Here is a 26,207-nt window from a genome sequence, read left to right as displayed (position 1 = left end):
TGTTAAACCTGCCACCAGTTTTTCTAACTATGAGTGAAGTGTTATGATTGAATGACGTTGTAGGACTGTTGCTCTCTGTGGCGAGACTTTTTAACGGGGAGATCGGCTCGCATTTGCGCCTTGAAGTTGGGAACCACAGAAAACCAACTTCAGCCGACCACCACTGTGGGGTTCGAACCCGGATCCTCGCATCGCGAGTCCGTCACTATAACTACTCGACCACCACAGCGGCAAAGTTCTTAGTTTGAGTTCTATCAAAATATTTTATTTTCAATTCTCTTGCTTGACAATATGAGTTCTGATGATTCTATGGCTGGCAGCGTATTGAAAACAGTTGTTATGCTGGTAGAACCTGATTGGCCGAGAGATGTGGAGTTATCTGATTAGCTGTTGTCTTTGATCTAGTTTATCTATTCTCCTGATGATGCCAACCACTAGTGTTGGGGAAACGTTGAGAACTAACTCAAACGGACGATGGTCTTCGAACCCGAAAAAACAATTTTCATCAAATGATGGCCGCGAAAACCTTATCAAATGTGAGTTCTACTTCATTCACCCTAAGAATGAGCAAAAACCGTTTCCGTACTTGATGCTATGGTTTTAAAAAGCCATACGTAGTGGTTCAGTTGCTTTCCGGTTTAACCGTAATAATTTTTTCTGGAAAAGCAGGCTTTTCTACGAGGGAAATCAGTGAAAGATTTGGATTTTTAAATGATCTGCAAGACGTACAAAATTATTTGTATGCTTTCCGTGATCGCAGTGCTGAGCAGGGCCACAATGATAGGGACGGGGGGTGGTAATTGCACAAGTAGCAAAATTTTGGGGTGCAAATCATCGAATTTTACGGTGGATGGGGGCAGAAAAGTTAAGAGCCTAGTTACGGCTCTGGTGCTGAGGATTACATAAACATAGACGACAATATACATATTGAACCTGACATGACAGATATTGACACCCTCATTGAATTTTTTTAAAACAAACAAATCACAAAAACACAGACATATATACAAATACAAACATACACATAGGTACAAACATAAAAACACATAAATACAAACACTTTGTGACCCCAAGAGACTTAGTAAGTCCTTCCAGCAGGTCTAAAGGGGGTTATAATCACACATGTTTCAGACAACAGCTTTTATAAAGATTAGACTTGTTATATTGTATTTATATTTTTACGGTATACGTTAAAATGTTAGATTTCTCATTTTGAGAGTCATAATTATGGTTATAAAATAAAATTACTTATTATGAATATCTCAGTTAGTACATTAAACACCATACTTATACATGTATCTATTTATACGTATATGCACAATCACAATCGTATACATCCGTTCATCATTTTACAATTTATTTCTCTCTCTTTTCGTACATTAGTGCACAAAACTATTTTTATACCTGTTTACAACGTATTTGTTAAAATCATTTCATAATCATTATTTTTAACAAAGTCAAATACTATATGATTTATGTTTTTTCTATTGCTAATTTGATTTTCAGTATAAAATAAGTTTAAAACTTTAGGGGCTATGTAAGAAAAGCTCATTTTTATACAGTGTTTTATTAGGTTTCGGTACCTGATATACTCTATTGTACCTACCTGTGGTTCTATTTCGATGTTTTGTTAAATATTTTTCATTTACTTGTGAAAATTTTATCATTCTATAGATGTAGTTTTGTCTTAGAGATATAGTGTGACACTGTATTTTCGTATCATCTGTTATTATTTGAGATCTTATTCTATCATACATGCTATCTAATTTCCGGATATTGTCATAGTACGCTTCACCCCAAACACAAATTGCATAATTAATGATTGAATAAATCCATGCATAAAATGAGTCTCAAAATTTTTTCATCGATTAAGTTTTTCATTTTATATATGATTATTGCATATTTTCTGATTTTTTGATTAAAATATCGCAGTGCGATTCCATTTGAGGTCATGTATTGTTATACCCAGATAATTATACTCATGAAATTTTTCTATTTCTTGGCAATATCAATCACCATTATTTTGTCAGCGACAATGATTATGTATTTTTAGGTGTATGCATCTTCTACTTTTTTTTTATTAAATCTATTGTATTTGTATCTTTTACGTAAAGCACTGTGTCATCAGCAAAGGTTATCAACTTTCCATTTAATGTCAGATTGCATAAATCATTTATATATATCAAAAATAGTATTGGGCCCAGTACAGATCCTTGAGGTACTCCTTTTAAATTTCAGACAAGTAAAAAAAGAACGTAAACGTCAATTAAGATGAACATTTAGGGGAAAAGTTTTGCACAGATGCTGTGAAAACCTATAAATATTTGGTAATTACAGAGTAAATAATGCACATTACTTTATTTTAAGTATATTTAAATTATTTACATTAATTTCAATTAATTTATTTTAATTTTATTTCAATTACGTAAGAGATAATTGCATAACTTTCAACATTATGTCAATCGAACCTGTATTAAGCGAAAACCTGTGTTAACGGCAAAAAAAATTGTCCCTTGCGATTCCGTTGAAGACAGGTTTTACTGAATTTTCACTGTTCAAGGGTCAACTCTTTTTCTCCATCAAAAAGCTTGGCTTTGTGGTGGAACGAGGGGAAATCCAAACTGAAGCCAAAATAGAAACACATTTGTCGATTTTTAAAGTATAAATGTATAATTTTTATTCATTATATTTAATAACTTGAAGATTTCTATTGGTTATTTATATATTGCTTCATCTATTAATTATGAAAATATGCTGCAGTGTTTAACATTGGCTTCTTTTCATGAAATACGTTATTGCAGTGAAGAACGTTTTACAGGATTGGCTTTCTCTTTCCTTGCTCCAGTTTGGTCGCACGTTCAATAAACAGCCACAACATCGGAAAAAAATCCTCAATTTACTATAGAAGGTTTTTTTTTCACACTGAATGGTACAGAAAGAAAACATGCTCGTGACTGTTGTAACTGATTTATTTCACATGTATCAACAAAATGTGAAAGTATTTCCTTGATGTATTGTGCTCAGAAAAAATCCGTCACAATCTCTCTACCCTCCCACCCAAGGGGCCATTTGTTGAAGTTAAAGATGGCAATTAATGCCTTCACTTCAGCGCCTCAGGCCACAGTGTGCGAAATAAGGAAGACGGAGTCATGTCTCAAGTGGTGTTTATGAAAGTGCACCTGCCCGGTATGTAAGAGGATCTGAGTTCGATGCTCGGCGAAGAACAGATGACTCTTCTTTCCGAGTTTACCTTGTCATAATATTCAGGAAAGGTCTAGTTCCTCACGAACGGCTAACTCATCAAGATTCATTTGCCAACACTGAAAATCTGTCAGGTCGTAAATGTTCACTACAAGCGCTGTTATTAAAAATGAAAGGATAAGTTTACGGAATACTTTGTTTCATTACTTCGTCCCGTCCAATAGAACATGCGACTATTTCCGATGATCAGACGCCACGAGAGCCATCCTGTTCAGTACTTAGTTTTTCTGTGAGTTTTATTAGAGTCCCAATCGTAATCATTAGGCCCTTATTGTTTCTAATCCACGTGATTTAAAATTAATTGAGTTAGTTAAAGATTAACATAAAAACAATGAATAAATTAGTATTAAGACTTGTCCTCCAATTTTAGAGTTTGCCAAAACAAGAGAAAAGAAAAGAAAGAAGAAAAATTGCAGTGTCCTCCCGAGACTCTCGGGACGAAACGGCAAAAACACATTACATCAAAAAAAAAAAATTACAAACTTTCTTGCAAGTTGCAGGTGTTTAACAACAAATATACAAAATTTAGTTACACACGTCATCTTGCGTGTGCAAAATGAAAAAAATCAAAATATCCTTTTATCCTTTTACATAAGTTCCATATACTCTATGTGATCTTTTCACACAAATCACAAATATCTTATATTGTTAGTGTTAGTTTATGAACACAGTGTTCCCCGCTTCACAATACGGGTTTACACAACATACGTTATTGATAGATTCGATTTTACATATTCATCAATACAATTAGAAAAGTTCAATCAATTGCATCACTATTATTATTATATCATCTACTTATATTTTTGGTAAAAATTTACCAAAAAACAACACACCCATTTATGAAATATTCATATTAATAAATAGAGTTTGTGAGAAACACTAAGCAAAAGTGAAGCAGTTTTACGAATTAAAAAATTCTAGTTTAAAATCCTCAAGATATGTTTGGGTATTTCAAATCACCCATAAAACATGAATTATGTATAAACTAAACAATTATATCATTAATATCCTTTCACAAAACACTTTGGCACTATATTCTATATACACTAATAGCTATATATATTCAAACCATTCCACCATTATAAATTTAAGTTTTGTTAGATTTACTTTACATTGGATATTCTAAATATTTCTCTAATGCTGCACTCAAAATTTCTCTTAGGAAATCTTTTATCTTTCTTGATCTTACAATATATTTTATTGATAATTGTCTCTGATCTTGTGTCATGGCTTCTCTTTTTCTTGTCTCCCAATGTGGGCATTCAAAAATGTAGTGGAATCTTGTGTTGCTTTTACATCTACAGACGATGCATCGTCCATCTGCGAGGTGTATCCAGTAGCTTACGGTATGCTAGAACAGTGGTTCTCAACCTTTTTTTGTCCATGGCCCCCTTTCAACCATTTCTCCTTCCTGTGGCCCCCTTGCGAACGTGAATAATTTTCCAACCCACCCCCCCCCACCCCCCGTTTTCCCATTAGAAGATATTCAAAAATTGTCTGAAGTATAAATATTTTTGAATTTAATTTGATTAATTTTTTAATTTATGAAAATAACGAAAAAGCAGAATAAACATAATAGAATAAATCCCTTGGCGTCACAAAGGGTCTGTATCATCGTAATGTTACTTTTTGTGAAGTTTATTGTTTTGTGTTTTTCTCAGTTTGATTTGTATGTTTTATGTGTTGCGTCAGTCCAATTAAAAAAAAAATATTTTTAATCAATGTAATCTCTGCGATTGAAGACGGCACAATGTCATCAAGTTACTCTTTACTGAATGAAATTTTTTTATTTCCAAATTAGTTTTTTTTGTGTAAAAGATTATGGTTTCATTGAGAAATGTCAGTTGTAGCTTCCAAAATACGCATTCTTATAATGATAAAAATTGCAAAAAGTGGTAGCAAGCAGTTTTATTAATTTTATTCACTTCATGTGCGGATAAAAGTAGTAATGAGGGAGTAGCCACACAAATGAATCACAATTGAAAAGTTCAACCTTCCACATCGTTTTCAACAATAATACATGTATCAAGGATATCGGTTCGTGTTGTAGCCCTACTATGAATTTAAAAAAAAAACTAAAATGCGTGTGAAAATTATTTTAAATATTTATTTGAGCCATTCATTCCAGAGAAATCCTGTACGCAGTGACAAAACTGTTCGTGTGAACATGATAATGATTCATTATCAGGATTTCAAGCCCATCGGAAAATATAACTAATCAAATATTCAAATACGAAAATTATCAGTTTGTTGACTTCAATTTCGATACGGTGAAAATCTGATATTTCGTTGGATGACAAGCTACCTTCAAGTGACTTTTTGGTTCATAACGTGACCGCTCTCTCGCAGGCGAACGAAGCAACGTGCGTGTTGGCTTAAACACAACACAATATTTCACATAACAATCCGTACTATATTTCATATACAGGGCGCATAGGTAACGGGGCATATGGCATTTTACTGGCGAACCTAGATTGGTCCTAGAGGCATACTTCCAGTTGGAAAAAGTACCCGAATAATGTGTAGTACTCAGATATTTGATTCATGTTGCCAGGGGTTACAGAGTTATTAAAATAAAAATATCAACTTTTTATGCGGACACCCTGTGCCCCAAAACCCAATTGGAAAGTTTTGTTTCCTGGTCTCCGACAAAAAAATTCAATGTGTCTAAGTTCAAATTTTCACTGAGATATTCGAAGAAAGTTGGAAAGAAACAGCATTGAATGAGGGGAAACCATTTTACAAGCATTGAATGCTGTTTTTTCCCAAATTTTCTCAATTTTTCGAATTCGCATATCTCGGTGAATATTGCACTTAGAAACGTGAAATTATTTTAGTTGGCATCGGAAAAGACAGAGCAACAACTTCTTAATCGGGTTCTTTGGCACACGGGGACGGTATAAAGAGGTTTTTTTATTTTATTTTATAGCTATACAACCCCTTGCAACATGAATGACATATCTGAGTTGGACACGTGATTTGGATACTTTTTCTAGTTGGGTATGTCTCTAAGATTAATGGCTCACCAGTAAAGTGTCATACGCCCTGTTACCCATGCAGCCTCCAAATACACGTAAAAAAATAACTTGAGACGAAATACAGTCTCATTGTAACAAATACCATTACAACGGGAAAAATATCGTTTTAACGTAAACTTTTCTAATCCCTCGAATAGGTTTACATAGGAACAACATAAAAATCTGGAATTCCTTTGTAACGAAATTTCGTTATTACGAAGTGATTTCTCGGGTCTCTTGGAGTTCCGGTCTTATGGGGTTTGACCAAAGCGTATTAATAATGGGTCTTTAATACGCTTTGGGTTTGACTGTATTTCCCCCCAAAAAAATCTGACATTTTTGCAGTAAAGTAATTGAACTTCAGCAATTTGATCTGAAAACAGTCCTTTTTGTAATGATTATGTCCTTTTTACTTTTATAAATTTAGGAAGGAAAGAAAAGGAAGAAAGGGTGGAGAGAAAAAAGGAAAAATGGTCAAGAGGAGTTCGGTTGTGCGTAAATGCCTCGAAATTCCACTTGTGCGCAAGGGGTTTCGTGCCTCACTCTCAGTTTTATGACAAAATTTCACATTTATGAGACGTATGACTACGGGCACGATTAATCTCTATATATATAGCTCTTTCAATATTAAAATATTTCATTTATACGAAGCACAATTTCAATTATTTGACATTTTAATTTTGATTCGAACTCCAAATCTTTGGCATTTAGACATCATTTCCAACTATCAAATCCAAGCAGTTTTTGCAGATTGTGAAAACGCGTCGCTGAATTGGTTTTGCATGCGTATTATCAACACTAAAAACCATAAATTTTAGGTTGACAGATACAAAGAGACGCATTGAGCCGGTTATGGACATTTCAAAGTGAAGACTTACGTGAGAATATATTGCACTTTTTTTAGAAATCAGCAGACGCAGTGTGTCTCTAATGAACGGATTTAAATTGCTTTAAATGTAGTCACACGCCTTTTTAGAATTTTTTTTCTAATGTCTACAACATTGTTCTTGCAGGATAGGAAAATCGCATTGAAATTATTTAGGATGCTGGAGGCCAGTAGTAGGGCAGTTAAGAGGAAGCATTACAGTATCGATTAAAAAAACGTTAAAGATGTGGTGTCAATCTTGGAGGAAGTCCCAATACAGGGGTGGCTCGAGCTTACCTGCCGCCGGGTGCGAAGCCTCATGTGCCGACCCTGCCAGGAGGCTGATAGGGATTCGGTGAAGGGCACCTGGAGATAAACCTGGTTTTTTTTCAGAAGAAAACCGCACATAATTGTTCACCATGCAAAACGTGTGTGACCATACGTCCTGCTTTCGAAGTAGAAAATTTTTTTGTTCTAGAATTATTTTACCATTCTTAATAAATGCCAGATAACTTAATCCTTGAAAGAGCACTTATTTTTGTGAGCCATCATCACTTATCCTGTGAAGATGATATTTAACGGGGTAATTTTTCTTAAAAAAAATTTTTGAAAGATGTTTCTGGTATTCCAGGGGCCGGACAAGTGAAAAACCAAAATTTTCCTTTGCCTTCATTTGACTATTGTGGATCAAATTCTGAGTGAGGGTATGGGCCCCTAGGCTGGGATCTTTCGCAGGCCCCCTCCCAGTCAGATTTCTCACGGCCCCTTCTATAGTTAATTTATAGCCTGAAAAAGCCAAAAAAGTATGAGAACTATCCCGGGCTCTTGTGGGGGCCATGGGTGAGGGAACCAAAATGGCCCTTGTAATAAAGTGCAGGGGTGGCGCTTGGCCACGCGACCCATTACGGCCACACGGGGCACCGTTTGCTAAATCCGGGGTGAATGGGTAAAAAAAAAAAATTCAAATTGTCAAAAAAAACCAAACTGTCGGCTCTGGCGGGGCGCAAAATCGGAAATGAAGGGCCGAAAAAATGTTTTGTTAGGAATTGTTTGGATAAATTGTTAGGGAGGGGCATGACCTTCTGAGGGTAGGGCTGACAGGGCTCCAGCTTGAGGCCCGGGACTAAATCCTTATAATTTTTCTTTTTTCACTCTATAAATTAACTGTAGAAGGGGCCCCGTAGAAAATCGGGCATGGGCCGTACGAAAGATTCCCTGACGCAGGAGGTAGGGGCTATGGAGAAAATAAGCCCCACACGGGTACATATTTTGTCTCGAGTCGCCCAGATAGCTTTCTGTTATTACGATCAGAGGTCTTGTCTATTTTCTCAACGTTTCCGTTGTCGAGGTATAGTAGGACTCAAATGTGTGATGTCGTGAATTTTTACTGTGTTAAATTTTGTTGTCTTAAGTAAAGTCTACGCTACCGCCCCTTACACAGTGCCGTCTTAAGTCATGGGCCCACCCGGGCACGACCCGGGGACCTCAAGCAAAACGGGGCCTCACAAAAATGAGATCTGGTTGAAATTTTCGAGAATTTGTTTGGTAGGGCCTCTGAAAAATCAATTGGCCCGGGGGCCCATGATACTCTTAAGACGGCCCTGCCCTTACAACTTGCCGCCCGGGTGCGCCGCACCCCTTGCACCCTCGCCCCAATACATTATCACAGCAATGTAGTTTTAAAAAATTTTAAATTTCGCGGGTATTTTTGCCCATGTATGATTTGATCTGTTGGAGTTCGTTATAACTGAATTCGATTTTATTTCTTTTCAGCAGAGGCAATGGATTGGCACCCCCATTCAAAATTCATAAAAAAATACACCAGAGCAATCATTCTCTATTCGATTTTTATAAATATATTCCCCATCAGACCACTCAGTTCTGGCTGAAGATAGCTTTGTGCTAAACTAGATGGCTATCCGTCTGTAATTGCATGAAAACGATGGGTTTTTTACAAGCTTTTATTTTTCACCCATCTACTTCTTGGATTACATTTACTACCAGCACTCAAAAGAATGTCAATGAATGGTCAACAAAGCTTTGTCTGCTTCTCTGCTATGGCAGCCCTCTGTGAATGAAAAGTCTTTGAACACACACAATTTCCTGTCTTTACAGTTAATCCATTTTACTTAAACCTCTTCTATAGTTTGTGTCAGGGCCTACTGTCACCCCCAAGTCGTAAAACCACCGAGATTACATGAACCACTTTTTTTTATTTCCTTCTTCCTCATGTTAATGTTACTTGAATGGGGAAAAATTACGAAAAAGATATTCTATGCATTTTGTTTGAAATTAAATTTTTTTAGTCTGACTAAAAAAATTTAATGTCACAAATTTCTTCGTGGCCCCCGTATCAGTAGCCGTGGCTCCCCTTTTGCAAGATTTTCATCCGTGGCCCCCCTGGGATATCCTAGGGCCCCCCGGTTGAGAACCACTGTGCTAGGATATGCAAAAACTTCAATGTCTTGTATTTTTTTATTAATTGGAGAGCATGTAAGTCCCGCCAAAGTGACCTGTTTGTATGCTCTCTTCAAAAACATTTGTTACTAAACATCAAAAATTTTTGATAATTTTTTTTCCAAATTTTTATTAGAGGTCTGAAGAGAATGTTTTGAAATAACGTGATGAAAATACAGAAAAATGCGTAGTATTTCCGGATACGGGATGAACTTGAGGAAATGCGCTCCTGTTTGTATTACCTTGAGAGAGTTCTTGCGCAATGCTAGTCGATGAAAAGGAGTCGGTTTTGACGAATAGATTGCCTAGAGATAGAAAGCTGTGCTTTTACTGAAAGCCAAACCCTGTAATCGATGTGAAAAGTGCATGTTCGTAACGAGCGGGTTTTGATAACAACTGCTGAGCTGGCACAGGTCATTAGATATACCTATTCGCTTTTGAGAGAAACCCATTCGTTATTCTACGAAAAGAGGAAAATACATGGAAATAAGGCTCTTCGATTCAGTCTTTCTTATTCAAAGTCGAGATAATTATCCAAAGTAGCAGGGTTCTTCTTGTTTGGTTTCAAAGGATCTTTCGGCTTTTGAAAATGTTGAAATTTCTGAATATATAATGCTTATTTGGCTCGTAAATGGGAAAATAACTATCATCTTATTCTATAACGAAATCATTTGGAAAAGAAGAGTCGAAACTTGTGGCTCATTATTGTGTGAAGCTTGAGAGGAAATATTGAAAACGAGATACATGAATGAACGTGCTTTGTTTGAAGGTATTGGATTAAATAACCATTTGCATTGATGATTGAGTTTTTTTCTCCGACTCATACGTTCTACACTTAAGAAATAAATTTTGGTAACTATAATAACTATGATTCTCAATAGCTTCTCTTAATAAAACATGCTCTTTTACAGCTTGAATGAAACATCATGACAAACATTGCATAATTATAATAATAGGAATAATGATAATAATAATAAGAGAAATTTTTTGCATCAGTAAGAACAGGATTTTTTTGTATAAATTATTTTTTGGATTTGTACAATAAAAAATAACTCACGTTAAGTAAATATTTTGCCACAAATCAGATTTTCGTAGTATTTCAAAGAAAGTGATTTCAAATGATTCGAAATTTTGTTTGTCATCTAGCTTTTGATCATCTGTTCGCAATTGCGCAAAAGACTGAATTAACATGTATGTGTGCTTGCTAGAATAAATTTTTGTGAGAGACAATTTTGTGTTGGAAATAAAACAATAACCTACATTATAAGAAAATTACTTGCACTGAAACTATTTACACTCCAAACTTATTGAGAACAGGGGGAAAAATGGCGTTCTCGAGAAAATACACGAATCAGCAAAAATACTTTTCGGGTCACTAAGCAAAAAACCTTTTTGCATAAGATATTTTTTCACGTTTCTTCCTTCTTTTCTCTGGCTTTTTTCAAACGGAAATCACAAAATTTGTTTTTCTTTGAAAAAAAATATGCCTTTTTTTCTCCACCTTCAAACACAGAGATGCACATACATCTTTTTATTCTCTCGGAGATGAAATTTCATCTAAAGTTTTCAAAATCCATACAGCAGTTTTCTTTTATCTCCTGATGTCGTAATAAAATATTGTAAATGTTTGTGAAAGCATTTTGCACACCCTCCACGTTTTCTATACTTTTCAATACTGCAATAGACCGAATCCTGAATTTTATTCGTAAGGAATTCTGGGAATTTGTCTTTTTAGCACTAGTCGAATTCAAATTACACTTTGGCATTTTTGGAAAACTTTTCCAGTTTGTTACTAAGGCGTAAAAGATGAGAGAGAATTCTTCACTTTTCACAGAATATGGATCAAAAAATTACTAGCATTCTCCTGAGAAGTTAGTTCAGTGCGAAAATGTATTGTGAACGCTTTGCATCGGTTTTTTAGTAGGAGATGGTCATTATCAAGATACGTATTAAGAGTCTTGCAAATGGTGAATTGCTGATGTTGATGTGAAAGAGCACTTGATTGCAAGTTATTTGTCATTATTTATAATATGATTATTGTAGTAAGAGGACGAGTCCCTTTCTCCCGGAATGATTCGCGAACCGTTGATTTTAGAAACATACTTCCAATTGGAAAAGGTATCGAAATAACTGTAAATCTCAGATAAGTAGTCTACGCAGCGCTTTACTGAGATTTACGCCGATTTCCGCCGCTAGATGGCGCCACCGGAAATGTTTTCTATTTTTCGCGCGTTTTTGACCGACTTCCTTTTTTAGCCGGATTTCGCACCTCTCGAACGAGACTACCTGTCGACCGTATTTATTTTCAAAATGGCGGTTGGTCTTATTTATTTGGAAAAAAAACTATTTTAGTGTCTTATCGGGATTCGAACCCATGACAACCGATAAAGTATATCGTTTTCCAGGCTAGTGTGTTAACCACTGAACCAAACAGACTTACTAGACAAATGCCTTATGAAATAAGTATATAAAAATAATAAAACGTAGAACGTTTAAGGAAGTGTATTAAAAAACGTCGCTCCTAATTTTGATGTGCCTATGATCGACGATTGTCCACGGAGTAATTGGTGAAAAGGGCGAATATTGTGAACCGTATCTACTGTTTTTCAATTATATTCCACGAACCTTTTTTTTTAAATGAGTTTCAAAAAATTTTCTCAAGGATTTTGCACCTCTCGAACCGGACTACCTGTCGCCATTTTTACGTCACTGTCGAGACGTTAAACTTTCCGACGTTATCTTGACCATGGGATGTTTCCGTTCTCACGGGGTTCTTCCCGATAATTACTATAGCTTATCTACAGAGGCGCTATATATGACCCCGACAGCAAGGAAAGATCATCATTCTTAGTTTCAAGCTCGATCGAGATGGACTCCGCTGCAATCTTTGACGAAAACCCATTACCTAGTGATATTGACTGGGATCTAGAGGAACAGGTATGTTATTCGATACACTTGTCTTTCTCGCTTTATTTTTCATGTCTTTTTTTTTTTACCAATGTATCCAATGTATTTTATTTCTGAACGATTTTTTATTTTTTCTAGAACGCGTTGATCTTCGGATCGGATTTTCATATTGATGAGGCGCAGTGGATTATGGCCGAGAACCCTTTCTCTCAAGAAATCAATTGGACCCAGGTCGAGAAGGTTGGTTTAATTGTTTTAAAATTATTTACTATCTCTTTTTATTTGTCTCCTTCGATTATTTAATATCGTTTCTTTCCCACAGGATGCCATAGAACAGATAGGTGGTGGTGATGATCCGGGCGAGGGAACTTCGAATTCCGTAAGCATTATTTAATTTATTAATTATGTGTTTTTTTGTTTTTTTCAACGCTCATTCTATTTTTTTTCTTTTATAGACCCCACGTCCATACGTGTTGCAGGAACAGTCCCGCAAGCTGAACAAGAAGTTCAATGCTGAGCAAATCACGTACTCTGCCCGTATACGAACCGAAGCCCTAGTGGACCCGTCAACTCGCCTGATAGCTGCCATGGCTTTCTTGAGATCAATGTTGAGGCAGTTGATAGACGTGACGACCAATGGGCTGCACCCCGAAGACCGCATTCGGTAAATATTTATTGGATATTCAGAGTGATTTGAATAATTTTTTTTGAATAATTTATTATTTTCTTCTTTTTTCAGGATTGTCATGACATCCGATAATTTCGACAGGCCCATTTCGACATCTCTTGTTCCTGTGTCCTCACTCACCATAGAATCACTCCTGGCTGTGATAATGAAGGTTCTACAGAGCAAGAACGCCATACCCCTGGACGACCCATCTCTCAGGTTTGACATCATCACTGTCAGATTACAGCGAGGAGGTGGCAGATGCAAAATTGTCAACATATCGACTGACCGGCTGACAAAGAAGTCAGTTACACGTATACCTGAGGATGGACTGTGTTGTAGTCGTGCCATAGTTGTTGGACACGCCATCCTTGAAAAGCATCCGAGGCTCTCAATGGTAAAAGATGGGCGGATAAATCTGCAAAAAGATATGGCTTTGGCATTACATCGAGTGACTGGGGTTCCCGAGGGCCTTTGTGGATTCGATGCTATCACAAAGTTTGCCGAGGTTCTAGACGTTCAAATATTCGTCAAGTCTTCGGAAGAATTTTATCGGGTAATTTTTATTACTAAAAATACTATTTAATGAGCGTTATATATATGAATGTTATATATTCAATTTTGAATATTCTTTTTATAATTTTGTACTTATGTTTTTTTTTTTAATGAAGGTTGTGTTCAAGACGGCTAAGAAAGACAAGAAAATATTTTTGTTACTTCACAATGGACACTACGACCTCATTACATCTCCTAAAGGATTCCACGGCACTAATTTCTACTGTGTGGACTGCGACAAGGCCTACGACCATGTCCAGTATCATAAATGCGCAGTCCGATGTAACACCTGCTTTGACGATTCATGCACTCTTGTCATTCCCCAACGCTGCGATGACTGTCACAGGACATGTCGATCGGCTGAATGTTTTGCAAGGCATAAGAGTCTTGGAGGCAAGAACAGCACGTACTGCCAGCAATTCTACGAGTGTCTGACATGCAAGAAATTTCTCGTAACGAAAGAGCGACCTCGAGACAAACACGTCTGCGGGGAAAAGTATTGCAGCAACTGCAAAAATTTTCATCAAGATGAACATCATCTCTGCTCCCTCAAGAAGAAGAAGGTGAAGACCCCTTCCGACAAGCTCGTTTTCTTCGATTTCGAGACGGATCAATCTTCAGGCGAGCACGTGATCAACTTTGCAGTTGCGCAGTACTCGGACGGAACTGATTTCGTCTTTCGAGGGTATAATGTCCTCAACGAATTCTGCGCCTGGCTCTTCCGCAAAGAACATAAGGGATACACCGCCATCGCACACAACATGAAGGGGTTCGATGGCCAATTCCTACTCAAGTAAGTTTTTTTTTTGAAAAAAAATAGCGTGTTACTGTCTTATTTTTATTATGCATGCATTTTGTAATTTTATAACACATGTGTTATTTTTTTCTTTACAGATATCTCCTAGAGCAAGGAATAAAGCCTCCTGTGGTGCCGTGTGGATCCAAAATAATGGCTTTGCGGCTGGATACTCTCAACATCCGGGTTATCGACAGCCTTAACTTTCTCCCGATGGCTCTGTCCAAACTGCCGAAAACATTCGGTTTGGAAGAATTGAAGAAGGGTTTTTTTCCTCATCTCTTCAACCGACCTGAAAACCAAGACTACAATGGACCCCTCCCTTCCATGAACTTCTTTAATCCGGAAGCTTTCACCGTCGAAACGAAGGCGAAATTCGACAAGTGGTACGATGGAAGAAAGAGCGGAAAATTCGTGTTTAAACACGAAATGTACGAATACTGCAAGTAAGTTGTTTTCTCCTCCATATTCATTGTTTTATTCGTTCCGATTATTTTTCCATTCTTTTAACATTTCTACACTATGATTAACATTTTTTAGGTCAGACGTCGATATTCTTCGTCGATGCTGCTTGCAGTTTCGAGATGAGTTCTTGGGATTAACCGGCGTCGACCCATTCCAGTACCTCACCATAGCCTCGGCCTGTATGGCGACCTACAGGTCGAAATACATCGACGATGGTGTCATTGGTATGGTGCCTGCCAACGGTTACGTCAACAATACCAATAGCAGTCGCCTAAGTATTGAATGGCTGTCATACCTAGGACTGAACATTCAACATTCCAGAAACGGGATGGGTGAAAAGAGAGTGCTTGGTCTCAGCGTGGACGGGTTTTGTGAGGAAACAAACACCGTGTTTTTATTTCACGGTAAGTAATATTAATTAATTTTATTACTTTGTTTGCTTTACTACATATGCTTCATTTTATTTATATATGCTTTGTTTCTTTTTTTCAGGATGTTATTGGCACGGGTGTCCACAGTGCTTCGAGAAAGACATGGTGAACCCCAGCACCCAGACCTACATGTGGGAGCTCCACAGGAAGACACAGGAGCAAGAACAAAAGATCCGTCAAGGCGGATACAATCTCGAAGTCATGTGGGAGCATGACTTTAACGCCCTGAAGAAAACGGATCAAGCTCTCAAATGCTTCCTGGTGGACTTCCACTATATTGATAGGCTTAACCCACGGGATTCATTCTATGGCGGAAGAACTAATGCCACCAAACTTTTCTATCAAGGCACTGCAAAATATATCGACTTCACGTCTTTGTACCCGTGGGTCAATAAATACTGCAAGTGAGTGCTTCAAAATCTATATAACTTAACAAATATGGCTTTTTTACTTTTTTTACAAGTTTTTTCTTATTTCAGATATCCGGTTGGACATCCCAAAGTCATCACCGAGAACTTTGGAGAGTTAGAAACGTATTTTGGCATCATTAAATGCAAAGTTCTGCCACCAAGAGCATTATATCTGCCCGTTCTCCCTTACAGGTATTATTATAATTTCTTATAAAGTGATCTTCACGTATTCACAATCTAACATATTTTTTTCATAAAGTTTTTTATTATTTTTATCATAAAATATTTCATTTTTTATAGATCCGGTGGAAAATTAACCTTTCCCCTGTGTCGTTCGTGTGTGGAAACACGCATCAAAGAATGTCATCACAACGACGAGGAAAGATGTATCACAGGCACTTGGGTTACTGAGGAACTCAAGAAGGCTATAGAAAAAGGATATGTGGTGAAAAAGATATACGAGGTTTTTTTTTTTTCTAACTCATAATTATTTTAAATGTTTTCCACGATTATTTTTGTTTTCTAATTAGGATTGTTTTTTCTAGGTTTATCATTTCGCTGAATCTAGAGAGGGTCTTTTTGCCCCCTACATCAACGCCTTCCTCAAAATCAAACAGGAATCCTCTGGCTGGCCGACTAACTGTGTCACGAATAATGATAAAGACTCGTACCTGAAGCAGTATAAGCAAGTCGAGGACATAGAACTAGATCCCAAAAACATCCAGGTTAATCCAGGTCGACGCCAGGTGTCAAAGTTATGTCTAAATAGGTAACTTTTAACTTTATCATACATGGTTTGATAAAAATCACGATGTTTTTCTCTTTTTTTCATGATCATATAGAATCACTGGTAAACTAACGGTTTTTTTCTTAGCTTCTGGGGTCGCTGGGGAATGCAAGAAAACAAGACGCAACTGTCATACGTGACAAAAACAGCCGATTTTCACAAGATGATGAACGATCCTTCTATTGAGGTACTTTTTTTTAAATAATTATTATTTTTTTAAGATATTTGATTTCATCAAACTAATATTTAAAAAATGAAATGTGACCAAACTATTTTATTTTTCAGGTCAAGGATTTGTATCTCCCCAGTGATAACATAGCTGCAATAGAATGGCGACACAAGTCGGATTTCATACCACAGACCGACCGGACAAATGTCTTTTTGGCTGCCTTCACGACAAAATGGGCCCGCTTAAAATTGTACTCCGAGACGGAGAAGCTAGGCGATGCCTTGCTCTATTTTGACACCGACTCGTAAGTTCGCAGAAAATTTTTGTTTAATTTAATTTTTCAATGTTTTATCATTTGACTTATTGATTTTTCTTTTATTTCAGAATCATCTATGCTAGCAATGGGACCAACGATCCACCACTGGGCGACTTCTTGGGCCAATTCACAGATGAGCTCGATGGTCATCACATTACGGAGTTTGTGTCAGGTATTTTTCTCATTCCCGTTATCAAACTTTACTTCATTCTTTAATTCCACAGATTGAGACGTTTCTCTTCAAGATTCTTATTTGTTTTTTAAAAATGCTTATTTTCAGGTGGAGCCAAGAATTATGCCTATAGGAGGTCAGATGGCAGGACATTCTGTAAAATTCGGGGCTTCACACTCAACTTCAAAAACTCGCTAGAGCTCAACTACGACACGATGAAGGCCCTGGTCCAGTCCATGGATTTTGCAACGAAGATCGCTATCGTCGATACTCACAAGATAGTGAGGGAGGCTAAGAGAAGGCGGATACTGACCAGACGAGAGGAGAAAAAATACGGTCTTGTATACGACAAGAGGGTTCTTCTGCCCGATTTCACGACGCTGCCTTATGGGTATTAATTTTTTTTTTCACGTCAGAACATGCTTCTTACCGCAAAGTCTCTTATGTAAATATGCCTATTTCATGAATAAATTATTTATGTTATAGATTTTTTTCTCTCGTTCTTGTGTGTTTTTTGGTATTTAATGTTATGCAAACAGAATTAACTGTCATTTGCGATGGAGGAGCTAAAGCTTAAACATCCTTTTGGATGTATAGTGTCTGGACCGACTTCTTCGGGAAAAACTCGGTTTGTTTCGAGACTCATAGCCGAAAAAATGATTGATCCATTTCCTACGGAAATTGTCTGGTTCTATGGTATTTATCAATCGTTTTATGAACAGATTTCAGGTGTCACATTCGTAGAAGGTTTACCTACAGATTACGAATCTTACATAGGTTCGCGAACGTTATTTGTTATCGATGACCTGATGTCGGAGCTAGGCAACGACAAGCGATTAACTAATTTGTTTATTCGCGGAAGCCATCACAGAAACCTTTCCGTGATATTCATCGTTCAAAATTTCTTTCATAAAGGCAGTCAGATGCGAGAAATATCTTTGAATGCGCATTATCTCGTATTGTTCAAAAATCCGCGAGATAGAAGCCAAGTTCAACATTTAGCTAGGCAGATGTATCCGGGTAGACAGACATTTTTTCAAGAGGTTTTTAACGATGCCTGTAAACCCGCTTATGGATACCTATTGATAGACTTGAAACCGAACACGGAAGAACAATTACGTCTGAGAACCGGTTTTTTCCAAAATGATACATATTACGCTTACCAACCCAGATAAATTCATTTCGTGTCAAGCAGTCGAAGAGGTCACATCATGGAAGGGGGTCTTGTCATAGACTTTGAAGGTTTCCAATGTACTTCGAGAGGATTTATAGTTAAAGAACTGGCCTACTTTTCGTTAGATGGCAGTAGTTACGGGACTTATACTTTTCAACCACCTTATGATTGGTTCGAACTGAGTGGTAAAGAAAGGGCGTCTGCTACGTGGGTGATGTCTAATCTACACCACATTTCATGGGAGAGCGGCAACATGCCTTATGAAAAATGTTCAGAAATTCTCTCATTGTTGTCGGATTCGTATTCTGAAATTTATTGCAAAGGACTTGAAAAATGCAAATTCATTGGGCAGATGACGGGGAAGATCTGCCACGATCTCATTGGCTATCCTACATCCCCCTCTTTACCAAATCCCAAAGTCCGCTGTTTCAAACACGGCTTTAATTTTCCCCATTGCGCACTGATCAAGGCCGTCAAATACGGTATGTATATACGAGAAAGAGGTTTCGACTGTCAGTGACGATCAAGATGTCGAGGTATGCACAACGAAATTTAGAGACTCTTAAAGAGCTCACCTGTTGTAGAGGCAAGAAGCGTACTGATCTGATAAAGAAAAGTAGCAACAGTGTCATACGGGGTCTATGTGAAGTGTGTCTTAACGTCTTAAAAGGCAACGTTCCCGTCACGAAATCTCAGAAAGCGAAACTCAGTCGTCATAAGAGGAGTCTGAGAAATTTGTCCAAGAAGAATCTCCCACTATATAAAAAACGGCGTATTTTAGTCCAGAGAGGTGACGGTTTTCTCAGTCTACTTTTACCATCCGCAATATCCGTTATCTCCTCCCTCATAAATGGAGCACGCTAAAAAATACGTCATCGTTCCGGCAGATAGACATTTGAACGCTATTGAACAACAGCTAAGCAAGTTAGATGGTGATATCAACATTGTCCTCAAGAGAAAAGGTCTGAAAGACGATGAAAAAGCGAAACAGTATTTGCAGGTATTGCAAAGGTACCTAGCGCTCACAGAAAATGCGAATACTGAAATTTTAGGGGAAAAGAAAGAAGATGATATAAGACCCGATTTCGAGAACATGATCATACGAAAAGCCGCTCCGAGTCACAAGAAAAGAGCTAGAGAACTGGTTGACACCATGAAAGTGAACAACAGACAGCTGTTTTGGAATGAGGACGGCGAACTTGTTCAAGATGGCGTTGTGGTCCCGGGAACCAATATCGTGGAACTCATAAGACATAATCTGAGAAAGAAGAAATTTGGAAAAGTACCTAGAGGAAACGAAGCATTTAAAAATTCCGTTGAACAAATAATGTCTCCTCAATGGTTATGCCTGTAACTTTTTTTTAGAAGCAATAAAGAATGTGAAAATTTAAAAACCTGTGTTCTTTTTTCTAGTATATATTCTCACACGATATAATTATACTCTCATTTGCTAATGAACAGAGCTAAGAAACAGGTGTGTTTTAGCGATAACGTATCAATATTCGTAGTTCGAGGGGAGGATAGAAGAGGGTTTTGGGTCGAGGATGCGATAAGGTTTAGGAAGAGAATATCCGATTTTGAAAAAATATGGACAAATATACAAGTCCCTCCGAACCGGCCAGTTTTGGCGGAATCAACGCGTTTCACAGGCGTCTTAGAGAAACCGGAAAAAACGTAACTTTGAAAGATGTCAAAGAATTATTGCAGGGTAACGAAGCATATACATTGCACAAACCATCCAGAAAGAATTTTAAGAGAAATCGGGTGATAGTGGGTGGTATAAACGAACAATTTCAAGCCGATTTGGTAGACATGCAGGCCCTGAAGAAGGAAAACAAAGGTATCAAATACATACTTACCTGCATCGATGTTTTATCAAAGTTCGCTTGGGCCATACCGTTGAAAGATAAAACTGGAAAAGAAGTTACCGACGCGTTCAGAAAAATTTTCAGAGGCCGCGTATGCAAGTATTTGCAGACTGATAAAGGTACAGAGTTCAAAAATAAAACTCTACAAACTTATCTAAAATCGATGAATGTCATGCATTTTTCAACAGAAAGCGAGAAAAAAGCCTCAGTTGTCGAGAGGTTCAACAGAACTCTTAAACAAAAAATGTTCAAATATTTCACACATAAAAATACGCACAAATACATAGACGTGTTAAGCGAACTAATGCATAGTTACAACAACACATGGCACCGCAGTATAAAGACTAAACCCGTTCTTGTTACCGAAGAGAATCAATCGGTCGTTTGGAATGAACTGTATAAGGATATCTTAAAACCCGTGAAGACCAAGTTCAAGTTTGACATCGGAGATACGGTCCGCATAAGTCGCGCAAAAATGGTTTTCGAGAAAGGATATGAACATAACTGGACTCGTGAAATTTTCACTATTAAAGAGAGACTCGAGCGCTTTCCTCCTGTGTACAGGATAGCCGACTCTGGTGGCGAGAATGTCCATGGTACTTTTACGAATCTGAATTGCAGAAAGTGAAGCGGAGCGAGTATTACCAAGTAGAAAAAATTCTAAAGAGACGCAAGGTAAGAGGTAGAATGGAGTATTACGTAAAATTTAAAGGCTACGACAGCAAGTTCAACGTATGGGTGAGTCATCTCAAGCGCATATAAGTGACAGTGTTCACACAATTATCGGTCATTCAACAAGATGTCGTTCTATGTAACACTTCCCAGCGACAGTTCAGGGTCATACTATCCTGAAAATACTATATCTCATTTTGTCACAAGATTGCCATTTCCAATAAGTTTGACTGGCGAATGGGAGTGTGCGCTTTCGGAGATTGTTTATTCTCACACGTGGTACAACATAACCGAAAAAAATAATCTGTTCGGGTTCGATCTTGGTGATGATAAATTGCAGGGAAGAAACGTACCAGTCGGATATTACGAGACAGTTCCAGATCTCTTGAACGGCTTGAAGATACCAGCTTTAAGAAACAAAATATTGTTCAATTACAATGAAAACACCAGGAAAGTGAAAATAACACTAAAAGATGGGGCAAAACTTCTGTTAAAAACTGGCATTGCTGAGCTACTGGGATTCGAGCCAACGCTGATCGAAGAAACTACTGAAAGTCCTTACGTTGCTGACACAAACGTGTTTTTTCCAGTTTTGTACGTCTATTCAGATATCGTGCAGCCTCAGGTTGTGGGAGATGTGCAAGCTCCACTACTGAGAGTCGTTCGCGTGAAAGGAAAAGATAACGAGGTTATAAGCTCTCATTATGATAGACCTCACTATCTCCCTATTGCTCGAAAAGAATTCCAGACTATAGAGATAGAAATTCGAGACAGTTCGGGAAATCACATACCTTTCAGTAGAGGAAAATCGATTCTGATTCTTCACTTCCGCATGAGACAACTCTTATAAAAACACCGCTCTTATCGACCTATTATCATTTACGAACTAGATACGAAAGATGAAGGTTCCCTATCATTGTTGCACTAAACAGTTTGAGGACTACTATGTCCAACAAGCCGGACAAGGCCTGCCGTATTATTCGGGCGTTGTAATGCAGAGAGGATATGGACTAGGTAGTATATTCGGAAGTCTTTTTAGAGTAGCCTTACCTTTTCTTAAAAAGAGTGCTAAAACTGTTGGTAGACAGATTTTGCGCTCTGGCGCTGACGTAATGAAAGGTGAAAACGTTAAAAGAGCAGCGAAAAGACGAATGGGTGAAGCTGGAAAGATACTGACAGAAAAAGCAGTGGCCAAAACTCGGTCCATGTTTGGAGCGGGACATAAAAGGAAACGCAAGAAGGCGAAACGCATCATTTTAGCCAAACGACCCAGCGGGAACACACACGATATTTTCGATCCGTGATGGCTTTTCTCTTGAAGGATTCTCCTCAGCTGGCAAAATCTGAACTCAACCTTTTCACTCTACCCGGAACACAAACTACCATAGAAAGCGGAAAATGGGTCACCTATTACCCGCTTTCAAACGTCTCCGATGGAGGCCCTCTGGAATTTAACATTGGAGGAAGTGGTGACGAGTATCTGGATCTCTCTCAAACGTTAATTCACGTGAAAGCTAAGGTCGTGAAAGGTGATGGGTCTTTTCTAGATAAAGAGAGTAAAGTCGCACCCGTGAACCTTTTCTTGCAATCCATGTTTTGCCAGGTTGATGTTTCTCTGAATGACCGTCTGATATCATCTTCCAGTAACACGTACCCCTACCGAGCTATGATAGAAAAACTCTTGAACCACGGTAACGAAAGCAAAACCAGCCAACTGACAACTGAACTCTTTTATAAAGACACTGCCGGAAAAATGAGTGACGTGGACCCTACGTCAAAGGACCCCAATGAGGGTTTAATACAGCGAGCGGCGTTCATCGAAGAAAGTAAGACCGTCGACATGATTGGTTCGATTCACGGGGACATATTTTGTCAACAGCGACTCTTGCTGAATCTCGTTTCTCTAAGAATAAAGATGATTCGTAGCAAGTCAGAATTCTGTCTGCTTTCGCCAGACAAAAGTGCAAACTTCAGAGTTGTTCTCCGTGACGCATGTTTATACATAAGGCACGTCAAGGTCTCTCCTGGTGTGCTTGTAGGACATGCGAAAGCTCTAAGTCATACTTCAGCCAAGTATCCGATAGACAGAGTAGTGTGTAAAGTTTACTCGCTACATCAGGGAAGCATGTCGTGGGTTCAAGACAGTGTCGTCGTTGGACAACTACCCAAAAGGGTAGTAGTCGGAATAATAGACAACGACGCTTTTTCGGGATCGTATAACAAATCGCCGTTCGAGTTTAAACATTACGACCTTAACTTCATAGCCACGTATACCGACGGACAGCCAGTTCCTTTCAAGCCTCTAGAGCCCCAATATGATCAAGGATTATATGTCAGAGCGTATCATAGTTTGTTTTTAGGGACTGAAAAAGCATGTCAAGACAGGGGTATAGATATCTCTAGAAGTGAGTTTCCATTGGGATACGCTATTTACGCCTTTGATCTGAGCGCCGATCTCTGCCAAGGCGATCATTTCAATCTGATCAGACACGGCAACCTACGACTGGAAACAAAGTTTAAAGCTCCGCTCGTCCAACCAGTTTCAGTCATTGTCTACTTGGAGTTCGACAACGTCATAGAAATAAATCAGACACGAAACATCCTCTACGATTTCAGCAGTTAAATATGTACTCATCTCAAATAAAAACAATTTTAGAACGCGAAACACCATACTTCATCGATGTGTTTCCATGTGACATGCTACCTGTGCATATTCAAACCTATCCGGCGTCTTTAGTTGTGAACGCGGATAAGCACACAGAACCTGGTTCGCACTGGATGGCAATCAACATTCCGGACAAGCACACCTTGGAATTTTTCGATTCATACGGACAGAAGCCAGAGACTTACGGAAAAGAAATTGCATCATTTACAAGAAGATATAAAAACATTTTATGGAACTCGACTCCTCTACAATCACCTACAATCTACAATGTTAAGAAACTAAACAGAAAAGGAAATGATTTTGCTGTTTATCAATATGTAAAGAAAAATTTTGCTGTACGATTATTATTCAAGAAATAAAGTATTTAGTCTAAAAAAAAAATTGTCTAGCGTTGGTTATTTAAAAACAGTACACAAATGAAACACAACCAATTGAAAATAAGAAAACATTTATTAAATGAGATAAATAATGATTATACAATGAATAAAGATCGATAAAAGGCTAATAAGGGTTATACATGAGGGAATAGGGTGTTTGCATAAATCGTCGTTCAGCCTCCTTAATCAAATCTGAAATACGAATCGACTTGAAAAATTCTAGATCGATGTAGTCTGCGACACGTATGTCACCAGAAAATTCAATAATTTCATTTTGATCATTGTTTGATATGATAGTGTCCTTGAGTTTGGGAGCGAAATCGTCCAAGTTCATGTATATAAGTGCACGGTAAAAGTCTTTCGTTGAAGCACCGAGGGTGAATTCAAAATCATTCCAATCAACGTTTCCGAATAAAATACGAAAAACAAAATCACAGAACACATCTTTCACAAATTGGTGGAGAATAGAAATCTGGTCTTCTCCAAGTTCTAAACTTTGATGAGGGGGGTCATATACCGATAATAAATCGCCGTCATTATGCACTAGCAGGGTTATACTAGAAAGTACGTTATTTTCAGTAAAAATTAAATTGTTCCACTGATCTTCAGACAACACAAAACATGTGGAGACACCCTTGACTTTCTCTATGAAAACAGTCTTACCGCGAACGCGCACTTTTACGTGATCGTTAATTGAATTTTCGTACTCACCCTTGTCGTATGCTAGAGACCGGCGGATCACGTCATCGCTGTCACATAATTCCATAAAGTCCTCTTTCGTGAGAGTGATACCATCTTTCGTAGGGTAATATTTTTGTCCATATAGAGCGTATCTTCTCAAATGGCAATATACATCACTTCTAAAATTGCACACCTTTACGTACATCGCATTACCCACTTCATAATGATGCTGAGGCACATCGGATGGTGAAAAAGCACCGTCATCCTATAATAATAGATATAAAAAGGGGATATGAGTAAATCTCATCAAATGAAAAGCTCAGAAATAAAACATCATTATGAAATTGAAAAGTTTGAAAATTCGCTTACCTTCACATTTGTCTTTAACTTTTTCATCGGTGATGGTGAAACATCAGGACCGTTGCACATCTTACGGAACGTCAGGCTGACTCTTGCTTCCTTTACCTCGGGGGCGGCAGGAATCCCGTGTGCCCAGAATCGATTCGTTGGAGCTTTCATTGTTAGTAGGGAGTTGTCCTGAAGAGTGTACGCAACGGGGTCAAAACCTTTACGGGTGAACATCATCTTTCTTTCAGCTCCAAGTGATACCGTTGCTATCGGATAATCAGCCTCCAGGTCAGATTCATCGTCTCGATGATTCCCGATTCGACGAGTCCCGTCAGCATAGCGGTTGATGAGGACGAAATTGAATAGGCATCCCGTAGCTGTTTGTATAACGTCTCTCACCTCTTGGAGAACTGGCAACCAAGGCTTGGCTGTCAATCTGAGACCACTAAAAGAATACGTAAGTCCGCTATCGCCATAAGCGGCATGCTGTCGTGGTATTGGGTGCTCTTTCCCACAGACGACGACTTTGGAAAGTTCTGGTGGCAAATACTCGACTTCTTTTTCTAATGTATCTAAGATTTTTTTCGGAGATTTCAGAATTTGAGCCTTGTAGTCCACGTTCAGATCCATCTTATCAACTACAGAACACGAGCAGAAATGATGAGAAGCACAGACTACGAACAAGGTTTCAAAGAAACGGGGTCGCACTGAGTGGAATCAAGGAACCCTCGCAATTGGACGAGTAAGGCCCCGCCCCTTTTAGAATTGGATTAGAAACTTTGGATTTGAACTGCAATGAGCGTATAGTAATTATCGGGAAGAACCCCGTGAGAACGGAAATTAGTTGATAACCGCAGACAACATCCCTTGGTCAATATAACGTCTCGACAGTGACATAAACAGGGTCGACAGGTAATCTGGTTCAAAATCCGGCTAAAAAAGGAAGTCGGTCAAAAACGCGCGAAAACATTTCCGGTGGCGCCATCTAGTATCGGCATCAACGTGGGTCACGTGATCGACCATCTTGAGAAAATTTTTTGAAACTCATTTAAAAAAAAAGGTTCATGGAATATAATTGAAAAACAGTAGATACGGTTCACAATATTCGCCCTTTTCACCAATTACTCCGTGGACAATCGTCGATCAC

The 26,207-nt window shown here is 38.1% G+C and overlaps 2 protein-coding genes across 2 annotated transcripts; one reads left to right on the top strand and one right to left on the bottom strand.

Annotated features, from left to right (window-relative positions):
* Positions 1–22,292: 22,292 nt before the first annotated feature.
* On the top strand, positions 22,293–23,612 carry LOC149076620 (uncharacterized protein F54H12.2-like). Its single transcript, XM_089242261.1, has one exon. The coding sequence runs from the start codon at positions 22,293–22,295 to the stop codon at positions 23,610–23,612; it is 1,320 nt and encodes a 439-aa protein (XP_089098387.1).
* Positions 23,613–24,131: 519 nt separating this feature from the next.
* LOC149076619 (uncharacterized) lies at positions 24,132–25,802 on the bottom strand. Its single transcript, XM_089242130.1, has 2 exons — positions 25,082–25,802; positions 24,132–24,977 (listed from the first exon to the last, which is right to left on the bottom strand). Exons 1-2 carry the CDS (start codon positions 25,688–25,690, stop codon positions 24,156–24,158), a joined length of 1,431 nt encoding a protein of 476 aa, XP_089098256.1. The 5' UTR covers positions 25,691–25,802; the 3' UTR covers positions 24,132–24,155.
* Positions 25,803–26,207: the final 405 nt, after the last annotated feature.

This window comes from Pholcus phalangioides, unplaced genomic scaffold (assembly GCF_987345545.1).
Source record: "Pholcus phalangioides strain wild (caught in Gottingen) unplaced genomic scaffold, Ppha-v1.0 ptg000015l_1, whole genome shotgun sequence".
Taxonomy (NCBI): Eukaryota; Metazoa; Arthropoda; class Arachnida; order Araneae; family Pholcidae; genus Pholcus; species Pholcus phalangioides.
The sequence above is the reverse complement of the archived record's forward strand: the minus strand, read 5'-3'. Positions and strand labels throughout refer to the sequence as shown.